Source organism: Acinonyx jubatus, chromosome D1 (genome assembly GCF_027475565.1).
Source record: "Acinonyx jubatus isolate Ajub_Pintada_27869175 chromosome D1, VMU_Ajub_asm_v1.0, whole genome shotgun sequence".
Taxonomy (NCBI): Eukaryota; Metazoa; Chordata; class Mammalia; order Carnivora; family Felidae; genus Acinonyx; species Acinonyx jubatus.
This window is the reverse complement of record NC_069390.1, coordinates 15,695,093-15,713,208: the sequence shown is the minus strand read 5'-3', so window position 1 is coordinate 15,713,208 and position 18,116 is coordinate 15,695,093. Positions and strand designations below refer to the sequence as shown.

Below are 18,116 nucleotides of genomic sequence, written 5' to 3'. Positions count from 1 at the left end.
AGAGTAATAATACAAAGTTTTCGCTTTTAAACTTAACTTTAATGAACACAAACGAGGAGAAAGCACTATTCCCAAATTTATTTGCGTTCAGAACTCTTACTTCATCAAACATTTCATGGGCTAGTACTCAGTGTTAACTCCCACTGAGAAATGCTCCTCCAGATAGACCTCACAGAGACTCTGATGAGGTTGGGGCCTGGCCCACCCACAGCCCCTGTGCTGGCTGCAGGCCTCTAGCCTCCCAGTCCAATGCTGAGACTGCAGCCCTTGGGTGTCTCAGGAGGCCCAGCTGTAGAGTCTCAGTGATCTAGAATTAGTAGTAAACTCAAGGAATCCTAGAGATGCCCTTCTGTGACCTTGTTCCGAGGTCAGAATGAAGGGGACAGGAGCTGAATCACTTTGTGGTGGAGCATTAAAGGCCCAGACAGTACGGGTCTCCTGTTCTGGGACTCGGTGCTGGTTGGCTGCCTCCCTGGTGCGCAGGAAAACTCCACAGCCCAGAGAGGGGATCTGCACTCATTGGTCTAGCCAATTCTGCAGCGTGGCAGCCGCTACTAGAAATGGAAGCAGCACAAAAATTAACATTTACACAAAAGTTTGAAGATGTTCCTGAGAGCTTGTTTGGAGGCTCTAGCAGGGGAGCACAGCTACCCGCATACCCTTGACCGAAGAACGGTCCTCCTCTATTGGGAAAGGCCGTCCTCTTCAATAGAGTGCGCAGCTTCGGGAGGGACGCACATGGAACGGTGAGGGAGGAAGGGGACACCCGCCTAGCCAGCCAGATCAGCCGCATCAACCCTGGCGATCAACGGGGTGACAGATGTCGCAGCCAGATCGCCCTCACATCCATGAAGATGCTCCTGTATCAGCAGGAATGTTGCGGAAGAATACGGAATAATGGAGAAGGTAGTTTTCTGGGGAGAAGTTATGTTCTTTCAGGAGCCTTTGGTGAGTTCAGTTCCATGAAACAGGCACATCAAAACAAAACCTTATCGGGGTACCCACCCATTCTTCAGGAACGTCACCATCCCCACCAGCCCCAAGGACCCCACTGACCACCCCAACAATCAATAATAACTCTGAAGACAACGTCAATTCTTCTCAAACAGTTTAATAGCAAATAAACAAAGGAAGGTACCACACTTGGCAGATACAAAATGACTTTTTGTCCGTGTGTCTGTGCAATTAAAACAGATTTAGGTTCCCCATTGGGACAAAAGGAAAAACACACAAAAAAAGGAAGGAGATTCCTTTTAAACACATACTCCCTTGCTCCAAACTTGTAACAATTTTTTTTTCTTTTTTAATCCACTACACAAACTCTGTGATCAGGTCAGAAAAGCGACAAAGGCTCTTCTTGCCTTTTTTTTTTTTTTTTAAACCATTAAAGTAAAATCCATAATTTTCTACATAGTACAACACAAGTTCACACAGAAAAGACATTTTCTTTTGCAAATCAAAACAGGAAAGAAAGGAAAGCTCAAACAAGGTAAAGGAAAAGCATTTCTACGGCTGAATCACGACTTTGAGTTGATTGAATCCCGTTGTTGCTGCAGAACAGACTGTGCGTTTGGTCATAGTGGCAATTTTTTTTCTCTTCACATTGTGAAATCACTTTACATTGTTTTCTAGTAGAAAAGGCAAAAAACTGTACAAAACCCCTAGTGTTAAATACAACGTTTGTACCAATAAAAAACTCACACAGGTTTGTCTCCAAAATGTAAAGTTTCTTTTTTTTTTTTTCTTTTTAAATTATTCACAAAAAGCAGCTGGAAATCAGAAAGGCAGCTGCCGCTCCAGGGTCTCAAATCCATTAAAACCACCACAGAACAATTAAAACAATCAGAGAGAGAAAAGGAAAAGGAAACAACGTCCAACGTTTGGCATTTGGTTTTATCCACAGGTTTTCCCAGAGCTCCTCTTGGAATTGAAAGCAAAATGTATTGGCAAACACGGATTCTGAATACACAGGAAGGGGAGCCTCGGCGCCTTCTGCCAACAGAGGCGGCTCTGTGCAGTCAGACTGTGGGGTGCACGGCAGTCTCGCTCAGGCTGGGGTTCCTGGCCTCTTTCCATCCAATCACCCCTTCCAGGAAATTAAGCAGCCTACCATACACTGGGCCTCCATTTGGCCGCCCTTTCCTCCTAGTAAGAGTGGCCTCAAGCATAATACTAGGCAACCCGCCGGGTCCCACAGAAGAAACTCTGCCAGGACCCCTTCCTTCATCAACCCCTGCATGGATGACGCTAACAGTGCTTCTACCTTCCCCACCCCCCTCCCCCCCATCCCTCGGCTACCCCTCTTCACCATTCCCTGGACAATCCTACTTCCCAGCTCTCCCACCCGCCAGCAGCTTAGGTCTGGGTGGAATCTATCACAAACTCCTCCCTCTGCAACCTCTTACCTCCACAGATCCATCCCGTGACCTCTAGTCTCCTCTGGCCTCTCCCTCCGCCATTCACATTCTTACTCAAGTCCCTAAGACCCTGAGGCTGGATGGTGCCACAAGAGAGGAGAGCAAGTTCCCCTCAGGGAACCAAGGAACTGGCTTGCCTGGCACCCAGGGACAGTAGCTATTTGGCTCTTCACCCAATTAAAACAAAAACAAAAACAAAAACAACAAATCCCTGCCCTCACCCCCACCCCACTAAGCTAAGCAAGAGCAGAGCTGTGGTGAAGAGCCAGTGTGGGGTAGTTGGTGCCCAGGGCTGTAAACAGTGTGAAGACTGTAGTATTGTGCTTGTCACCTAGGAAAAGCGCTGGCAGGTATATTGCCGCTTAGTGCATGGATGGCCTCCTCCGAGTGGTTAAGAGCACCCTCCTTCTTCGGGGCTGAGGGACACTCACTACCCCTAATGCGCTGAACCTCTTGCCCACCCGCGGCCACCTTCTGGGTTCTATCTCTGCTCCTCGTGCCTGTCCAGGCCCCCTTCCCACCCCATCTCTGAGCAGAGCAGCCAGCTTCCGCCGTCCCCCCCCCACCCCCCCAATGCTGAGGCCTGGAGGCCACATGAGGTGACAGTCTAAGTGCACAGGCAAACGCTCTAAGGGCAATAGAGGAGAAAGTTGCCACTTCAAAATAAAACAATACAATCTTGAAAAAAATAATCAACCCCACAACAATTTAAAACAGCTTCTTTGAAACCCTTTTAAATCGGTCAGTTTTTGCACAAACTATAGAAAACAGAGAGGTGAAGGTGATATATACGAAGGTGTGAAGAAACAGCAGGAAACATGCAAAACTTGTTTTTTCTGGGCATAATCTTAGTAGGAAAGGAAAAAATTCAAAACAAAAAAACACAAAAACAATACAAAAACAAAAAAAAATCAAAGCATCACATTTTGCTGTGGAGACTGTAGGAACAAGCATGGAGGCGGGCACAGCGGGGCTGAGGGGAAGGGGCCAGAGGGGATTTGAAGGCTCCCTGCAGGGTCACTACAGGGAAGAACCACAAAAGAAAAAGAAAAAGGGCTGGCTGGGGCCCAAATTGCAGCCTGCGGTCAAAAAGGAAAGGGGTTCAGGTGTTTTCTGCAGTTGAGAACTCAGAAAAACAAAAAGAACACATGCGGTCTCCTCAAGCCCCACAAACTATATCAGCAAAATGTGCTCAGGAGCCTCAAAGGTTTTAGTGACATCTTTTATTTCATTGTTTACTTCAAAGTTGTCTTTAAAACTAAGCACACAGAGAAACAAAGCCTAGAAACGGACTGGCTGTGTGTTCACAGAAATACAAACACCACGCGGTATGTGCTAGTAGGGCTGCTCTGAAGACAGTTACAAAGAATTGGAATCACAAAATCAAGTGGTTATCTTATGAAGTTCTAGAAAAATAGATTTTTTTATATTCAAATGCAAGTTTAAATATTTCCCCTTCAGCAGTCGTTCTAGCAAAACCAATTTGGCAGCACAAAAGAAAAAAAAAGGAAAAGAAAAAAAGAAATAACAAAGAAAGAAACAAACATAATAAAAATACACGTCAGCATCAAAGGTCAACACAAGGTCAAAGGTGAGAGTTCAAGCATCAGAGAAGCTGAAGAGACAGGGATTTGGACGATGTACTTGACGCCACATCGACATGCTTTAGGCACAACGATGAACAAACGGCAGGAATCTAGAAAAAAAAACAAACCAGAAAGAGGGAGACCCACTGAGTTACACAGAGCAATACATCCAAACAGAGAGAGAGAGAAAAGGAACACTCACTGTGTACAGCCCTGAAATGAGGAGGCGGGCGGGGCGGGGGCTGGGTAATGACAGGGAACTTTTGCACATGCTAACAATGGACACAGGGAAAAGTCAAAAAGGACATGGAGGACACCAAGAAAACATCCAACTGCCAGAGACAGAAGGGAACCTAAGGCTTGGATTTCCCGAGGCGCCCCAACTCGTCCCAGGAAGAAGGTAAGGTCTCTCTGGTGGAGCAGAGGTGCAGCCTCCCCACTCCTCAAACCCAGGAGAAAAGAGAAGACCATGGCTGGGGTGGGGGAACTCTCTAGGGGAGAGGGCCAGGATTTGTCCTCAATTCTACAGGGATGGCCTTTTGTTTCCAGAAATCCAAGCTTTTAGTTTCCACACAGGCCCTGGCCACTCATGTGGGACCCAGGAGACAGTGTCTGGCTGCATTCAAGGCAAATCAATTTCATGATAAAACCCAAGTAAGAAACAAAACTATAGCAGAAAACACATTTATGTAAGTGAAACCCCCACACAACAGAAAAGGATTGCTTAAGACTCGACTGCTAGTCTCCACTCTCCGAGCTGAACCCTTCCACACCGTGAGACTTATAGGGGAGCAGCTTCTTCACAAACCATCTTTGGCCTGGGGAGAGAACTGTGCTCAAGGGCAGTGCTACTGTGCTCACTCGCTGGGCAGGAGAGAGGAGAACAGAGAGAAGTGCCTGGTCTCACCAGCTGGCCGCTGTGGCAGCCCAGGGCCCTGCTGTGGCACATGCTCCTTTTAGAAAAGAGAACTCACAAGCAGGTATGAAACCTCTGGGTCTGCTATCAAAGGTGGGCTGACTGCACCTCTGCCTTTCATATTATTCAAAAAGGCATTTCAGAAGGTCCCGGAGCCCAGGACAAATCCATGGACAAATAATTGTGAAATGGGGCAGGAGGGGGATGGGAGAGAAAGTAGGGAGGGAGTGGAGTTCTGGGCTTTGGAAAACCCCATAATGGCCAAGGAGGAAGACAGAACAGAAGGTCAGCAATCACAGCACCGGCAGCACCCTGGGGAGCACAGCTCTCTCCTCCGCCAATTCACAGCATTAACTCCTTCCCCTCTGGCAGATTATTAGCTGGGCTGCAAACGGGCCACAGAGAGTCAGTAGTTTCAATCATACACAGCACCCTGTGTGTACAACAATCACATTCTGGATTCTACAAAATCCTGGCCTTTTCCAGAGATATAATTTAGGTAATAAATATTCTCCACCCCGGAGCTGTATAAAACTTCTATAAAAATAGAAACGACATTCTTGGTTCCAGCCGGTTGGGATTCAGAACAGCGCCTCCCCAACCTAGCATTTTTTTCTTTTTTTCTTTTTTCTTTTTTATTTTTATTTTTTGCATTTATTTAAAAAATCCCATCATGACCCTGGAAGCCTTTGGAACAGTTTTATCCTTGAAACACAGGACACATTTCTCCCAGTGCACGGAATTCAAGTTTACGTGGTTCAGCTTAAGAAGTATGTTTCACGTTTCTTAGAGGACAACAGACCCAAGTTATCACTATGAGAAGGGAACAGCTGTCCCTGCTTCAATGGGATAATCCAACACCACCAAACTATCTGTACAACAGCAAGACGGTCAATCCCTGTCTGTGACCCAAAGGGACAGCATGACAAGGAGAGAGTCCCCATCTGACTTAATACCAAGGCAACCCCTTTAATCTCATCTCTGCTGTTAGGGGTCAGGACCGATGTTTGTGAGGCTTAAGATCCCAGGGACCCTGTCCCTGGCCTTGGCTAAGAGTCATATCCCAACAGGGCTACCTCTGCCCAGGTGCACATTCCCAACAGCGCGTCCTTTCTGGCTCTCCAGCCCCACAGCATTTCTTGGAGCAGAGGAAGGGCCCAAAGGCTGTGTGGGTCACAGGCAAGAGCCGCAGTGATGCCTGTGGGAGGCAGCAGGGAGCTAACTGTAAGCATGAGGACAAAAATGAACATGGTAATACTGAGGTAAATGAACACTAAATCCATATGGAGGCTGTAAACGTCCTGTTGTCTCCTCTGTCCCCAAGAGCAGAAGGGGCTGGAGTGGTTAGAAGAGGGGCCTGTCTTGGGGGGGCGGTGGAGGGCAGGAATACCACATCTGGGATCCCTCAACCACAGAGGCAAGCAAAGATTTCTCATCCTTTTACGGATAAGTGCTGGCCGCTGACAAATGCAGCACTCTGGCTTAAAGGTGTCTTCTGATTCAGGTACACCAAGAAGAAGGCTCCCCCCGCCCCCCCCCCCGCCCCAATTCAATGGCTTTTGATCACTCTGCTCAGGAGAGGTGCGCCCTTCAAGCTAGATACTGTAAGCTCTTCTTAGATCTACCCTCATGAGAAAACTGTGGCTTGGGATGGAAGTGACACTCTGCTGTGGTCAACTACAAGGAAGGAAACCAGACAGTGTCTTGCCTAGAGACCTTGTTTAAAGGGACCTATTAGAAATGGGCCGTGGTCTAACAATGTGGTGTTGAAATAAACTAAAAACGATCTTTTTGACCGGCTGCTTCTCCTTAACAGCCATCAGCCAGCCGGAGCCAATCCAACACCAATGGGTGGCTGGAAAAGCCGGTAATGGGTGATGTCTCCCTGCATGTTGCCTATGTCAAGCTAATTTAACAAATGCTTTATTTCCACAGAACTGTCTTCCCCTTCTTGGGAAAGAGCAGCAGAAATTCTGCACAAGAATCTGAAAAACAGGTGGCAAGAACTCAGTAACTCCCCAGAAGATAGCTATGGAGGCACTTCAGCCTGTGGCTCCTGGGGCCACTGGGTGTGGGTCACTGTCCTCACCTCCAAAGCCAGCCTCGCCTCTGCCCTCCCCCCGCCCTCCCCCAAGGCTCTTGGGCACCAGTTCTCATTTCACCCACTCTCGCACTCAGGGAGATTCTGGGGTCAATTTTTGGTTTCACTCAGTCCTCTCTTGGGGTAGTGTGGGGAAAGGTCTGATCTTTTTTAATGCTTCTCCATTCCCCCTCCTCCCCCCAGGGCGGTTTGATGTTGGTCCTTCTCAACACACACTGGTTACAAACACAGCAAACTTTAAATAAAGAAAAAAACTCAGGATATGGCACCTAAACTCCAAAGTAAAACACTGGAAACCAAAGCACAAACTCGTCCTCTGTACGAAGCGAAACTCCCACAGAAGGCAGTAGCCGAGTCTTCGGGGCAAGCTGTGCCTGCGAGAGTGGCAGGGATCAGGGTCCAGGGCTGTCAACACACAGCCTTAGGGCTTCGAATCATTAAGGGTGCTCCTCCCCCACTTACCAGAAGACCCTCTCACTCCAGTCTCAGAGGGGAGCACGCTCAGTAGGGCTTGCTGTCATTCTTCGAACGTTTGAGCTGCACTTTAAGCCGCTTCATTCCAATCTGAAAGCCGTTCATGGACTGGATGGCAGCTTGAGCCGAAACAGGATTGTCGTAACTTACAAAACCTGTGTATCCAAGCAGAAACCTGGGTGAGGGACATGATGAGCCAAGAGATATCTTATGAGCATAGTCTCAAATCCCAAATTTCTCAGCAGGGACAAGAATTCTGGAAATTGTATCACATGAAACAAATTAGATTCCTGACAGTACCACTTGACTTCTACATGGCACTTTTAAGTTTTCTGACCAACTATTTCCATACATTATTTTTACTTCCGGAGCAACAGTATGGGTAGAAATCCATCATCCATAAACAGCAATAAAAAAATTGATCTGCCCAAGGTTGAGTTAAATGGTAACCCAATTCAAACCCTGCTCTTCCTGCTTTCAGACCCTTTTTGTTCTCAGTGGTAAAGGCACTTAACCCTCCCGACACCAAAAGAGAAGCCAACATACCAAAACACTTGCTCAGGTTTGTCTGCTTGTCTATGAAAACCTTGGCAGACACGACATTCCCAAAGGGCATAAACATCTGCAGCAGGTCCTGATCTCCAAACTCCTGGGGCAGGTGGTAGATGAACAGGTTGGCTCCCTCTGGACCTTCAAAATACCCAGTGATCGAAAAGGCATCAGTGTTGGGGCCCCTGGGTGGCTCAGTTGGCTGAGGGTCCGACTCTTGGTTTTTGCTCAGGTCATGATCCCAGGGTCATGGGATCCGCTATCAGCACAGAGCCTGTCTGGGAATCTCTCTCTCCCTTTCTCTGCCCCTCTCCCACTCTTACTCGCATTCCCTCTTTCTCAAAAATACACATTTAGAAGAAAAAAAAAAAAGGCCTTCAGTATCAGTGTCAAACTTACCCCCCACTGCTTCTCATTTCTACCTGCATTAAAACAGTCTGTGTCCCAACACACAAATTCATTTGGAGAACTACAGATTCTCCAAATACGAAACAGGAACTAAAGGGCAATCACTGAAACAGACTCCTTCCCACTAAGGCGTGTCAGGATTTGACCTTGTGGGAGGAACAAGTGCTGAGACAATAAACTAGGCAGACTTGCGTGTGGTGCAATAAAACTGGAGACTAAAGGCTTGTACAGAAACACAGAAAAAGAAGTAGAGAGAGATTATAAACATAACAGGTTTCCAAACTGTGCTAGAAAGTATCGGGACAGCAAAGAGAGATTGGCAGTTGTGAGGCAGGAGGTGGGGGCCGGGAATGACTAAGGGACATGAGGGAATTGCGGGGGTGGGGGGAGCAATGGAAACATTCTCCATCTGTAAAGGTGGTTACATGACTGTATGCATTCATCAAAGCTCACAGAGCTGTATGCTCCCCAAAGGGTGAATTTTACCACATGTATAGTATACCTCAATAAAAAGAAATTACATTTTAAAAAGTGCCTATGATTGGAGCACCTGGGTAGCTCAGTCAGTTAGGCATCTGACTTCCATTCCGGTCATGATCTCACGGTTCATGAGTTGGAGCGCCGCATCAGGCTCTCAGCTGTCAGCACAGAGCCCACTTCGGATTCTCTGTCCCCCTCTTTGTCCGCCCTTTTCCCACGTGTGCACACTCTCTCTCCCTCTTAGGTGTCCAACTTCGGCTCAGGTCATGATCCCACAGCTTGTGGGTTTGAGCCTGCGTCGGGCTCTGTGCTGACAGCTCAGAGTCTGAAGCCTGCTTCAGATTCTGTATTTCTAATTTCTCTCTCTGTGCCACCCCTCTGCTCATGTTCTGTCTCTTTCTCTCTCAAAAACATAAAAAATAATTTAAAAAATTAACATTTAAAAAGAAAAAAGAAAAAGGTATCTATGATTAACTCTGGGCTCAAAACCAGAATGTGCTTTCTTCTTCCAACCATTTACACTCAATGACTTTCTAACCAAAGGCAACTTATTATAACTGCAGTCCAGCCATTCTCCAGCCACCCAGCCTCCCTGCTGTCACCAAACACATTACAGAACACTACTGCATCAGGGCCTTTGCACTGATGAAACAGAGGTGTTCCTCTGCCCGCATTACCCTTCCTCCTCTAGATGTATGCATTGCTAGCTTACTTCCTCAGGTCTCTGATTAAACAGCAAGTGAGAGACCTTCTCTGACCATTCTACACAAAATGCTGTGCCTCTGGTGCTCCCCATCCCTCTTTCCCATTCATCAGTCTTCAGAGCACCATATGGAACACCTCATGCTTTTCCTGCTTTATACTGTCCATCTCCACAGTTCTTCCAGTTCCTCCACTACCATATCCTAGGTACAGAAGCATCTTGATTCAGAGCAGGTGAGGATGCACCGTACCAGGAGTCCTTGCTGCCATGGCGAGAGAGGCTATGTGTCTTTTCCCCACATCAGTGCTTAAACCTTGCCAGCTTTGGGCTGCAGAAATCCAGTCAAGTATGAGCACAGAGGTGTCAGCAGGACTTTCTATTGATACAAACCACCTTCACGCCTCTTTCTGCCTAGAAAAGTCTCCTGAATTTAATCCCATTTATGCCACAGCACACACTTCCCAATCCATCAACCCACGGGCCATAATTTTCTGTCCCGTCACCTTCAGTGCCTCGTTAATTAGGAAAAGCACAGATCAGAAAATGAGGAAAATGCCAAGTAAGAGAGCTTAAAAGGGACATCTTGACAGAAGATATCCTCTGAGAAATTTATAATCCACAAAGATGACTTCCTAACAAAGACAGATTGTCAAAATACTGTCACACGGTAAGGTCAGTATGCTTCTTCATCTAAAACCTGCAGCCAGATTACAGGAGGGCAAACACAGGTTCTCATGTGAGCCACATCCAGAGAACAGTCCCAAAGCAGAGCACACTTCTCAGCACAGAACTTCTCAGTCTACCCTTGACACTGCCAAAGAAAAGCACTGATCTGACCACCTCAATGATCCTCCTGGCCTCTGCCCTGCCTTCAGCTCCGCCTGCGGGGAGAGCGACCCCCTCGTCGTCCTTCCGCACTCACCTTCCTTCTGGCTTCCAGCAGCACCGATACTCTGCTGTGTCAACAGGTTCTGGTTGTACAGAGTAGGGAGTGCCGCGGCAGCATATTGCTGGATTCCCGAGTAGGCCTGCGTCAGGGCCTCCATGGTGCTCCCGGTGCCGTTGGAAAGGCCACTGCTGCCCAGGCCACCATTTAAAGCAGCCATCCCTTGGTTGTGGGGAAGAGCAGGATTAACATATTGGGAAGACTTGACTGACGCCAAACACAACTCCAAGGTTTTCCCTTTTATCTCTCTCTCAGCTTCTCCCTGACTGGTCAGGTCTCAGGACACTCACCAGGCCTTACTGCCAATGGGAACATTAAAAAATGCCACACGCAGGTGTGGCTCTCCCCATTACATTCTTCCTACCTGTGTGAGACATGACAACACTTACACATGACCTGCTCCATTTTCTCTCTGGCTTTCTGCTACTTTCTCACAAAGCTGGAATGTGGCAAAATAAGCATCCCATATTTGGAGACTAAAAGGGGTGTGTGTGGTTTACGACAAGATGTGGGTAAACCCTATCATCAAAATAGCAGCAAATTCTATGTGCCTGACACTGTACTAAGCCATGAGCTCAGCACTTTACCGATGTTTTCATTTACTTCACAGCCCTCAAAGTATTCTATTCCCACTTCACAGATGAGAAAATGACCTTAGAAAGGGGGTATAAGGTTATAGCTAGTTAAGGAGCAGAGGTGGGATTTAACTCAGGTCTGACTTGAAATCCCACCATTATTCCTAACTTCACCGGACCACCTTGTTCATTCCCCTGGGGACCCTAAGATGTGCTACCTGAACAAAGAATGGCCTGATGGCATCCAGGGGCTGTCTCTCACCTGCCAAAGAGCTGACGTTGAGGCCTGCCGTTGCTCCAGCTAATGTCTGCAGGGCTCCAAGGGAGGCGATGGGGTTGACAGAGCTGCTGCTGCTGGAGCTCGGTGAGGACCCTGTGACCAGAAACCCAAGTGTTAAACTTGAGCCAACACGTGTTCCTCATGTCAACAGGAACCAAAGCACAAGAGTAATACTACTCAAGTATTCTCTTCATAAAGAGGTTTTCAGTTACTGATTCTGGTAACTGTCACTGCAGGACACAGAGTCAAATGACAGTTACAACAAACTCAAAACTGTGAGATTTCTCTTAAGTCACAAGATGACATTTGAAAATTAACTGTTCATAATCTTGACCCCTTTGGAAAGGGATGTTAACCACTCTCCAGAATGACAGACCCCTCTCTTGGGATTCTGCACAAGGCACACTGGGTTCCGGTGACACGCTTACCTGAACTGGTGAGTACGCTGAGGGGGCTGCTGGATGTAGTGAGAGCATTGGTACCACTTGGTGTGTTCTGAGCTGCACTAGCTGCAGCAGCTAGGGCAGCCAAATTCTGTAACTGCATTGCATTTAACCCTGCAACATCCAAAGCAAGAGATCAGCCAGCAGATAAAGGTTCCTCGTAACCACTCCAGCAATGACCGCACACACTGGCGAAGGCTGGTCCCAAAAGGACCTCTTCTAGATAAACCTTACAAGTAATACTACAAGGCTCCAAAAAAGATTCAGATATCACTCAATTCATTAAGAAACTTGACATCATTTCCTCAGAGAAGAGATATCTAATCCAACAGCATGACACCCCAAGTGAACATTCACAACAGGGACTGGCAATTAGGAAACCAGGAGAGGGTTAGGTCTGTGGTCTACCATCACACCAGGTGTCCAAGAGAACAACAAATGACAAAACCTATGGCACAGAGCAGGACTGCATCTGAGCCCCTCGCTCCCACTTTATGGGGGATTTGCTCTTTCCAGCGGAGGTGGACAGGCAGAAAATGCAGCAGGATTCAGGTGGCCAAAGGAGGAATGACAGGAGGGGAATACATGTGAGAACAGCAATAGGAGAAAGACTAAGGAAAAACCACCACTTTAATAGCAGATTACTCATCAGAAAGAAGAGATAGAAAAACAATGCGGGGGGGGGGGGGGGGAACCTCCAAGTAGAATCCAAGCAACAGTTAAAAGGAACAAGAAATCTGAACTGCACCGACAGTGTGTTGCAAACCATTTATTGGACCATGGAAAAGCAGATGGGAAGTGGTTTGCGGGGAGAGTTAGGAAGAATAAAAAACGAAACTACAACAGAGATTTCCAAAAACTTAGCAACTTTCGAAAAACGTACCAAACTCCAGGTCCCTAAGACAAAGTGAACCACTATCAAAATTTCTCACACACTAAAATGCAGTTCACCTAAGACTACCCCTTTCTCAAATACACTTGCTGGGCCTTCACCCACTGCAGAAGGGTTAGGGGCAGAGGCCCTGGGACTGCTCCACTCCCTACCTCCACTAACTTGTCTGATGGCCCTACTTTTGTCTGTGGAGCCCCATTTTGTCATCAACTCAGATATTTGTCAATTAAGTTTTCTATGCATGTTAACAGCAACAAAAGGTAATTCACCTAAGAAATTAACACGTATAAGACACAGAGGTAAATTAACTGCCTAGATTTCAGCAGTTTCTGGGTAAGTCATTTGCATGGATTTCTTCTTAGACTTTACAGATTCACTGGAAAAGTCACGTTATTGTGGAAATAAAGAGTTCCTGCAATCTTCTCCTTATCAAAACGGCCTCAGATAGCCCACACATGCTAACACCTCTTTTTCCATCTTCCTCCTCAACAGAGACTTAAAGGGGTGGGAGTATCAGACAACCCAAAGCAATCTTGCATCAGCAACTAACAGAGCCACCTTCTAGAGACAAGGCGGTTGAGTTCTGGGATGTGCATCTTGCGTTGGGTTTATGTAATGAGTGGGAAAACATTTGTTTTCTGTACAAACGGTGCAAAACTCTCAGACTGTTGTTAGCTGGGTCTGGTGGCCTGGTGGCTGCTGCTCCTCCACAGCAGCGTAACACTTACCTCCCATTGGGTGGAGGCTGCTCAGGGTGTTGAGGTTCCCAGAGGAGGCAGTCTGCTGAAGGAGCTGCAAATAAAGCTAGACATTACACCAAAAAACAGAACAAGAGTGAGAGTGAGGGCTGGTTCTGCATCTGGGATAACTCTACAGCACAGCAAAGCGAGAGTGCAGAGGCCCCCAGAGAGAAGAGAGTTGAAGACAAGAACCCAAGCCAACACAACAGAAACATGAGGCTTATGACAGCACAGGACAATACGACACAGCTAAAGCCCTGGCCCAGAAGACATTTACAGTCACTGAGTACTGACCAAGCTCAAGTCCCTGGGCAACAGAAAGGCAGCACAGCAGAGGACAGAAGTCGAGCAGAGAACCAAGCTCAGCTATGCAATCCACTGCAATGAGAGTCTGCAGATGGAGGACTGCCACGTCTAGTTCCTCGCTCCCAAGTTCTTAGTTCACTCCGCACACATCTTATTTTGCAGATTGTTCCCACCTAGGCACTCAATTTCTACTTCACACTACTATTATTTTAAATATCAAATCTAAACCATTTCAGGGTATTTCTTGGAGTCATTCTTTAGTGGCGACAACGGAACACGAAAAGACCAAATTTTTGATGCTATATATCCATACAGCCCCTTTTATCTCCTCCCCCACAAAACTGGTCTTCACTGTTACGGATGACCAAATGACTGACGAACGGACTGATCATGATCAGTTCAGCGTATATTCTTTCAATTGCTGCCCCCTAACAAATACAACAAGAGGTTGTCCATGAGCTTATGGATCTCCATGATCTTACTATCTTTGCAAACAGCAACCTTTGACTAACAAACCGGCTAAAAACCTTTGCTCCATTCAAAGCCAATCACTTTTCCTCATGTACAACTGGTATCCTCGTTTCTGAATCCTTTATTCAACCTATTGCCCATTTCTATGAACACCCGATCTGGTTCCTCAGTCATCATGAATCCCTTTAGCCCATATAGGTTTTAGGTTCTCAAACCTCCAGATATAGAATGAGAAAATGTATATACACACAATTTTTATCAGCTTCTCAATGGGGTCCACACCCCACAAAGATTAAGAACCACTGCTATAGTCTAAACAGACTAGAGGTTCAAGTCCACCTATTCCAGAAAGAACCTCATAATTAATATTAATGTACTATCATTTATATACCACATGTCCTCATTTTTGTCTTCTTAAATACCCTGGGCAATGTGCTCAACCCCAACTGGTGGGCTGTGCATTCTATACTTGGCACCTTCATTTCCTCCCTAAATGAGAACAGTTCTGAGGGCAGGGATCATGTCTAACTGAAACAAAAAGACCGCAGCTCTCAACAAATACCATCATGTGCTGCTGGATGTGGTGATGGCAATAAAAAGGAGACTCTACCCCAAAAAAGAGCTCCAAAACTCTCTAAGAAAGGCGAATGCATATAACGGAGATCATTTTAAACGCATTATCATTTTGGCAGAAGACTAAAATAAAATCTCTCTGAATTTCCTGAACTTACAAGCAATGTTCTAGCACTAAGAAACAACTTTATCTGATGAGATATACCAACCATCTATACTTTTTGACTTCAGAGAAATACTAGCTGGAAAACTGGGATTTCTTCTAACATTTTAGAAATATGAAGACCAGGAGGCAGCAAATTAGCCAAAACTCAATACTGGGAGACAGAAATCATTGCCTTTCTTGTTTCTGTATAGGACAATGTTTTAAAGGATGTTTTAAAATTTAAATGTTTAAATTACATACTTTCAGAGTAAAAGTATGTAATTATTCTTATGTGTATATTTTTGGGACTATCCATACGAATCTATTGGTTTCACCACTGATTTTCCTTCATTGACAGCTTCACAGATGAGACAGTTTTAAGTATTTCATACTGCTATTCTTTTAAGATTTTAAAGCAGTGATAATCCCCTGTAACATATTTGTAGATCTAGTAAATCTAAACACCAAATTAGAGCCTTTGGACTACGTAAGTCAAACTCAAGAACAAGATGGAAAGAGTTAAAGGCTATCCATCTATAATGTAGGGAACTCAAATATACACCTGTAATACTCATTTAATAATGTCTGTGCCAGTATCTTGCTCTCTCAGTGGAAAGAAACATTTACCATACTCTTCAGGAAAGACTCAATAAGCATTTAATTATGTTCTCTACATCTGGGAGAAAGAAATATGGAGATATTTGGTAGTTAAGATTCTCTTAGGATTTTCTTTTTAAAAAAATGAAGTGACAGGGACACTGGAGATATTTCTAAATCTTTGATCAGGAAATCAGGATTTCACTTTAATAGTAATGGAAGTCTCAAATTATAACCAAAGTTGAACTGTTTATAAGACAGAGAGACAGAGAGAGAGACAGAGAGATACACTAACATAACTTAAAAGAATATTGCATTGCCTAAGTTTTACGTAAAATTTTGATATGTTAAAGTCGTAAATGCCATTGTGTCTATTAGCTAGGGATGGCACAAGAAGAAAACAGCTGGGAGCTTGCACAGTCTGCAGAAAGCAAACCACAAAGACTCACTGCTAAATACTGGGGTCCAAGAGTATTTAGACCAGCAAGGTTTCCCCACACAGATGCTGCGCTGATTTGCTGCATCTGCTGCTGGAGCTGCTGGGCCATTCTCTTCTGTTCTTTGTCCTTCTGCGTATCAGCAAATTTTACCACCATGGGAGATGAGCAGCCCTATGAAAACACCAAAGCCAAAGGGTGAAAGTCCTCCTTCTACACGAAGGAAAAATCCTCCTTTGTAGTGACACACAAGATGCATTCTAATTTCATTCACTGCCACATGACTCTCTTCCTGACAGACACAAATGGCAAAAAGACAAATTTAAAAGGGCAACTTCTAATATGTTAATTTTTTAAAAAGCAATCATTTTTTTCACTTTAAGATGCTTAGCCTGCTTAACCTTTAGGGCAGTCAGATGCTGCAGAACTTTAATGGCCAACTGTCCTAGCACTCTCAGGCTAAGGAACTTTTCCCTTTCATTCATCTGCTCCCTACCTCCATGGTCTGTGCTTGGTGCATTGCCTTGATAGCCGTCTGTGCCATGGCTCTTGTTGTAAAAGTCACAAATGCACAACCTGGTAAGAGAAGTGTCAATAACTCATTCATTCATTTGCTTATTAAATATCCGACTGACATATACTGAGCACCTGCTATGTGCCAAGTACTATGCTAGCAATAACAGTCATGGTTCCTGCCTTCAGGGGTTAGAGATCTAGTAAAGGAGACAGATACATTGTAACAGTGACTAGTGCTTCAGTGAAAAAGTAGGGAAACACAACAAGAAAGAAAGTGCTTGATAAAGGGATAAAGGAGAGAAATCCTAATCCTCTAGTTCCTCTGGATAAGAAAGTGTTTCCATTAAGGACCTGTCCAAGCACAAAAAGAGAAAATTTTAATACATGACATTGAAGTGCAGAATGCAGACTCCTTAGGGGGATGGGACAATTCTAAAGGAATCAGTTGGTAGACGGAACCTACATTTACAATATCAAGCCCAGCCACTCCATCATCACAGGGTCATGTTAGCTAGTGATCCCTGGTTTCTACTGGTCTAACTAAAAGAGACTCTAAATTTAAGACCAGTATCTTTAAAGGCTAAAAATGTACCCACCTCGGCTCAGGCCATCAGGTCCCCGTAATATCCGGCATTCTTCAATCTGTCCAAATGAAGAGAACATGACTCGGATGTCATTTTCAGTGCACTTCTTGGAAATCATACCAATAAACAGCTTCCTGTCTTCCACTGCTAAGAGAGTAAAACACAAAAGGCTTGAACATCATTACTACAAGAGGTAGTATGGCATAGACCCTGGAGTCAGACCATCTATGTTTGGATCCTGGCTCTATGCCTTTATATCCTATTACTTGGATTCTAAGATACACATTTTTTCATCATTTAGCAACTCATCTTATAATCAACTGAACCTTTAAATTGGAAACATTTAGATAAAATATAGTAATTTGCGATCCTGTGAAAGTTACTTAACCATTCTGTGCCTGTCACTTCTGATTAACAGGGCTGACCGTGTTTCTCTTAAAGGTAGCTGTAGGTATTAAATGCAAAGCACTCAGCATCTTGCCTAGCACTTAGTGATGTTTGCTCTTACTAGCAGTTCTACTACACCAAAGAAGGACAAGTTTTTCACATTTAATTGATATGACAAGAGAAACAGAACACACCTTTTGGTGAGTGTAAATGTCCACTTTCCTTTTCTGATTATTCTCTTGAGGACTAAGTTCTCCTTCCTACTTGTCCATCTCCCCTTCCCCCATTCTTGTCGTAAGAAATCATATTCATCAAAGACATTCCAGTTTACTCTAAAATGTTCTTGTACTATTTACATATCAACTCTCTCCATCTCATTTATTTACCATATTTATTTTAAAGAAAAAAAAAACCCAGACAATTTAGATGACAGATTACTTAGTGCAATGGACTACAATCTTACACCATACACAAAAATTAACTCAAAATGGATTAGACTTAAACGTATGACCTGAAACCATAAAACTCCGAGAAGAAAACATAGGCAGTAAGCTCCATAAAACCAATCTTAAAGATGATTTTTTGGATCT

At 45.1% G+C, this 18,116-nt stretch overlaps 1 protein-coding gene across 11 annotated transcripts in view; it reads right to left on the bottom strand.

Annotated features, from left to right (window-relative positions):
• Positions 1-1,095: 1,095 nt before the first annotated feature.
• The window catches only part of CELF1 (CUGBP Elav-like family member 1), a 74,338-nt gene continuing 57,317 nt past the window's right edge, over positions 1,096-18,116 (bottom strand). For 7 of the 11 annotated variants that reach the window (XM_027072689.2, XM_053203180.1, XM_053203179.1 and 4 more), the window contains 10 exons: positions 17,152-17,286; positions 16,536-16,615; positions 16,052-16,213; positions 13,499-13,574; positions 11,864-11,992; positions 11,418-11,528; positions 10,557-10,742; positions 8,041-8,184; positions 7,483-7,649; positions 1,096-4,113 (listed from right to left, as the gene is read on the bottom strand). In XM_027072689.2, coding sequence (XP_026928490.1) covers positions 7,522-7,649; positions 8,041-8,184; positions 10,557-10,742; positions 11,418-11,528; positions 11,864-11,992; positions 13,499-13,574; positions 16,052-16,213; positions 16,536-16,615; positions 17,152-17,286 — 1,151 coding nt within the window. In that variant the 3' untranslated portion in view covers positions 1,096-4,113; positions 7,483-7,521. Of the gene's footprint in view, positions 7,395-7,482; positions 7,650-8,040; positions 8,185-10,556; positions 10,743-11,417; positions 11,529-11,863; positions 11,993-13,498; positions 13,575-16,051; positions 16,214-16,535; positions 16,616-17,151; positions 17,287-18,116 lie in introns of all 11 variants that reach the window. The other 4 variants (XM_053203176.1, XM_053203175.1, XM_053203174.1 and 1 more) reach the window with 4 other exon arrangements.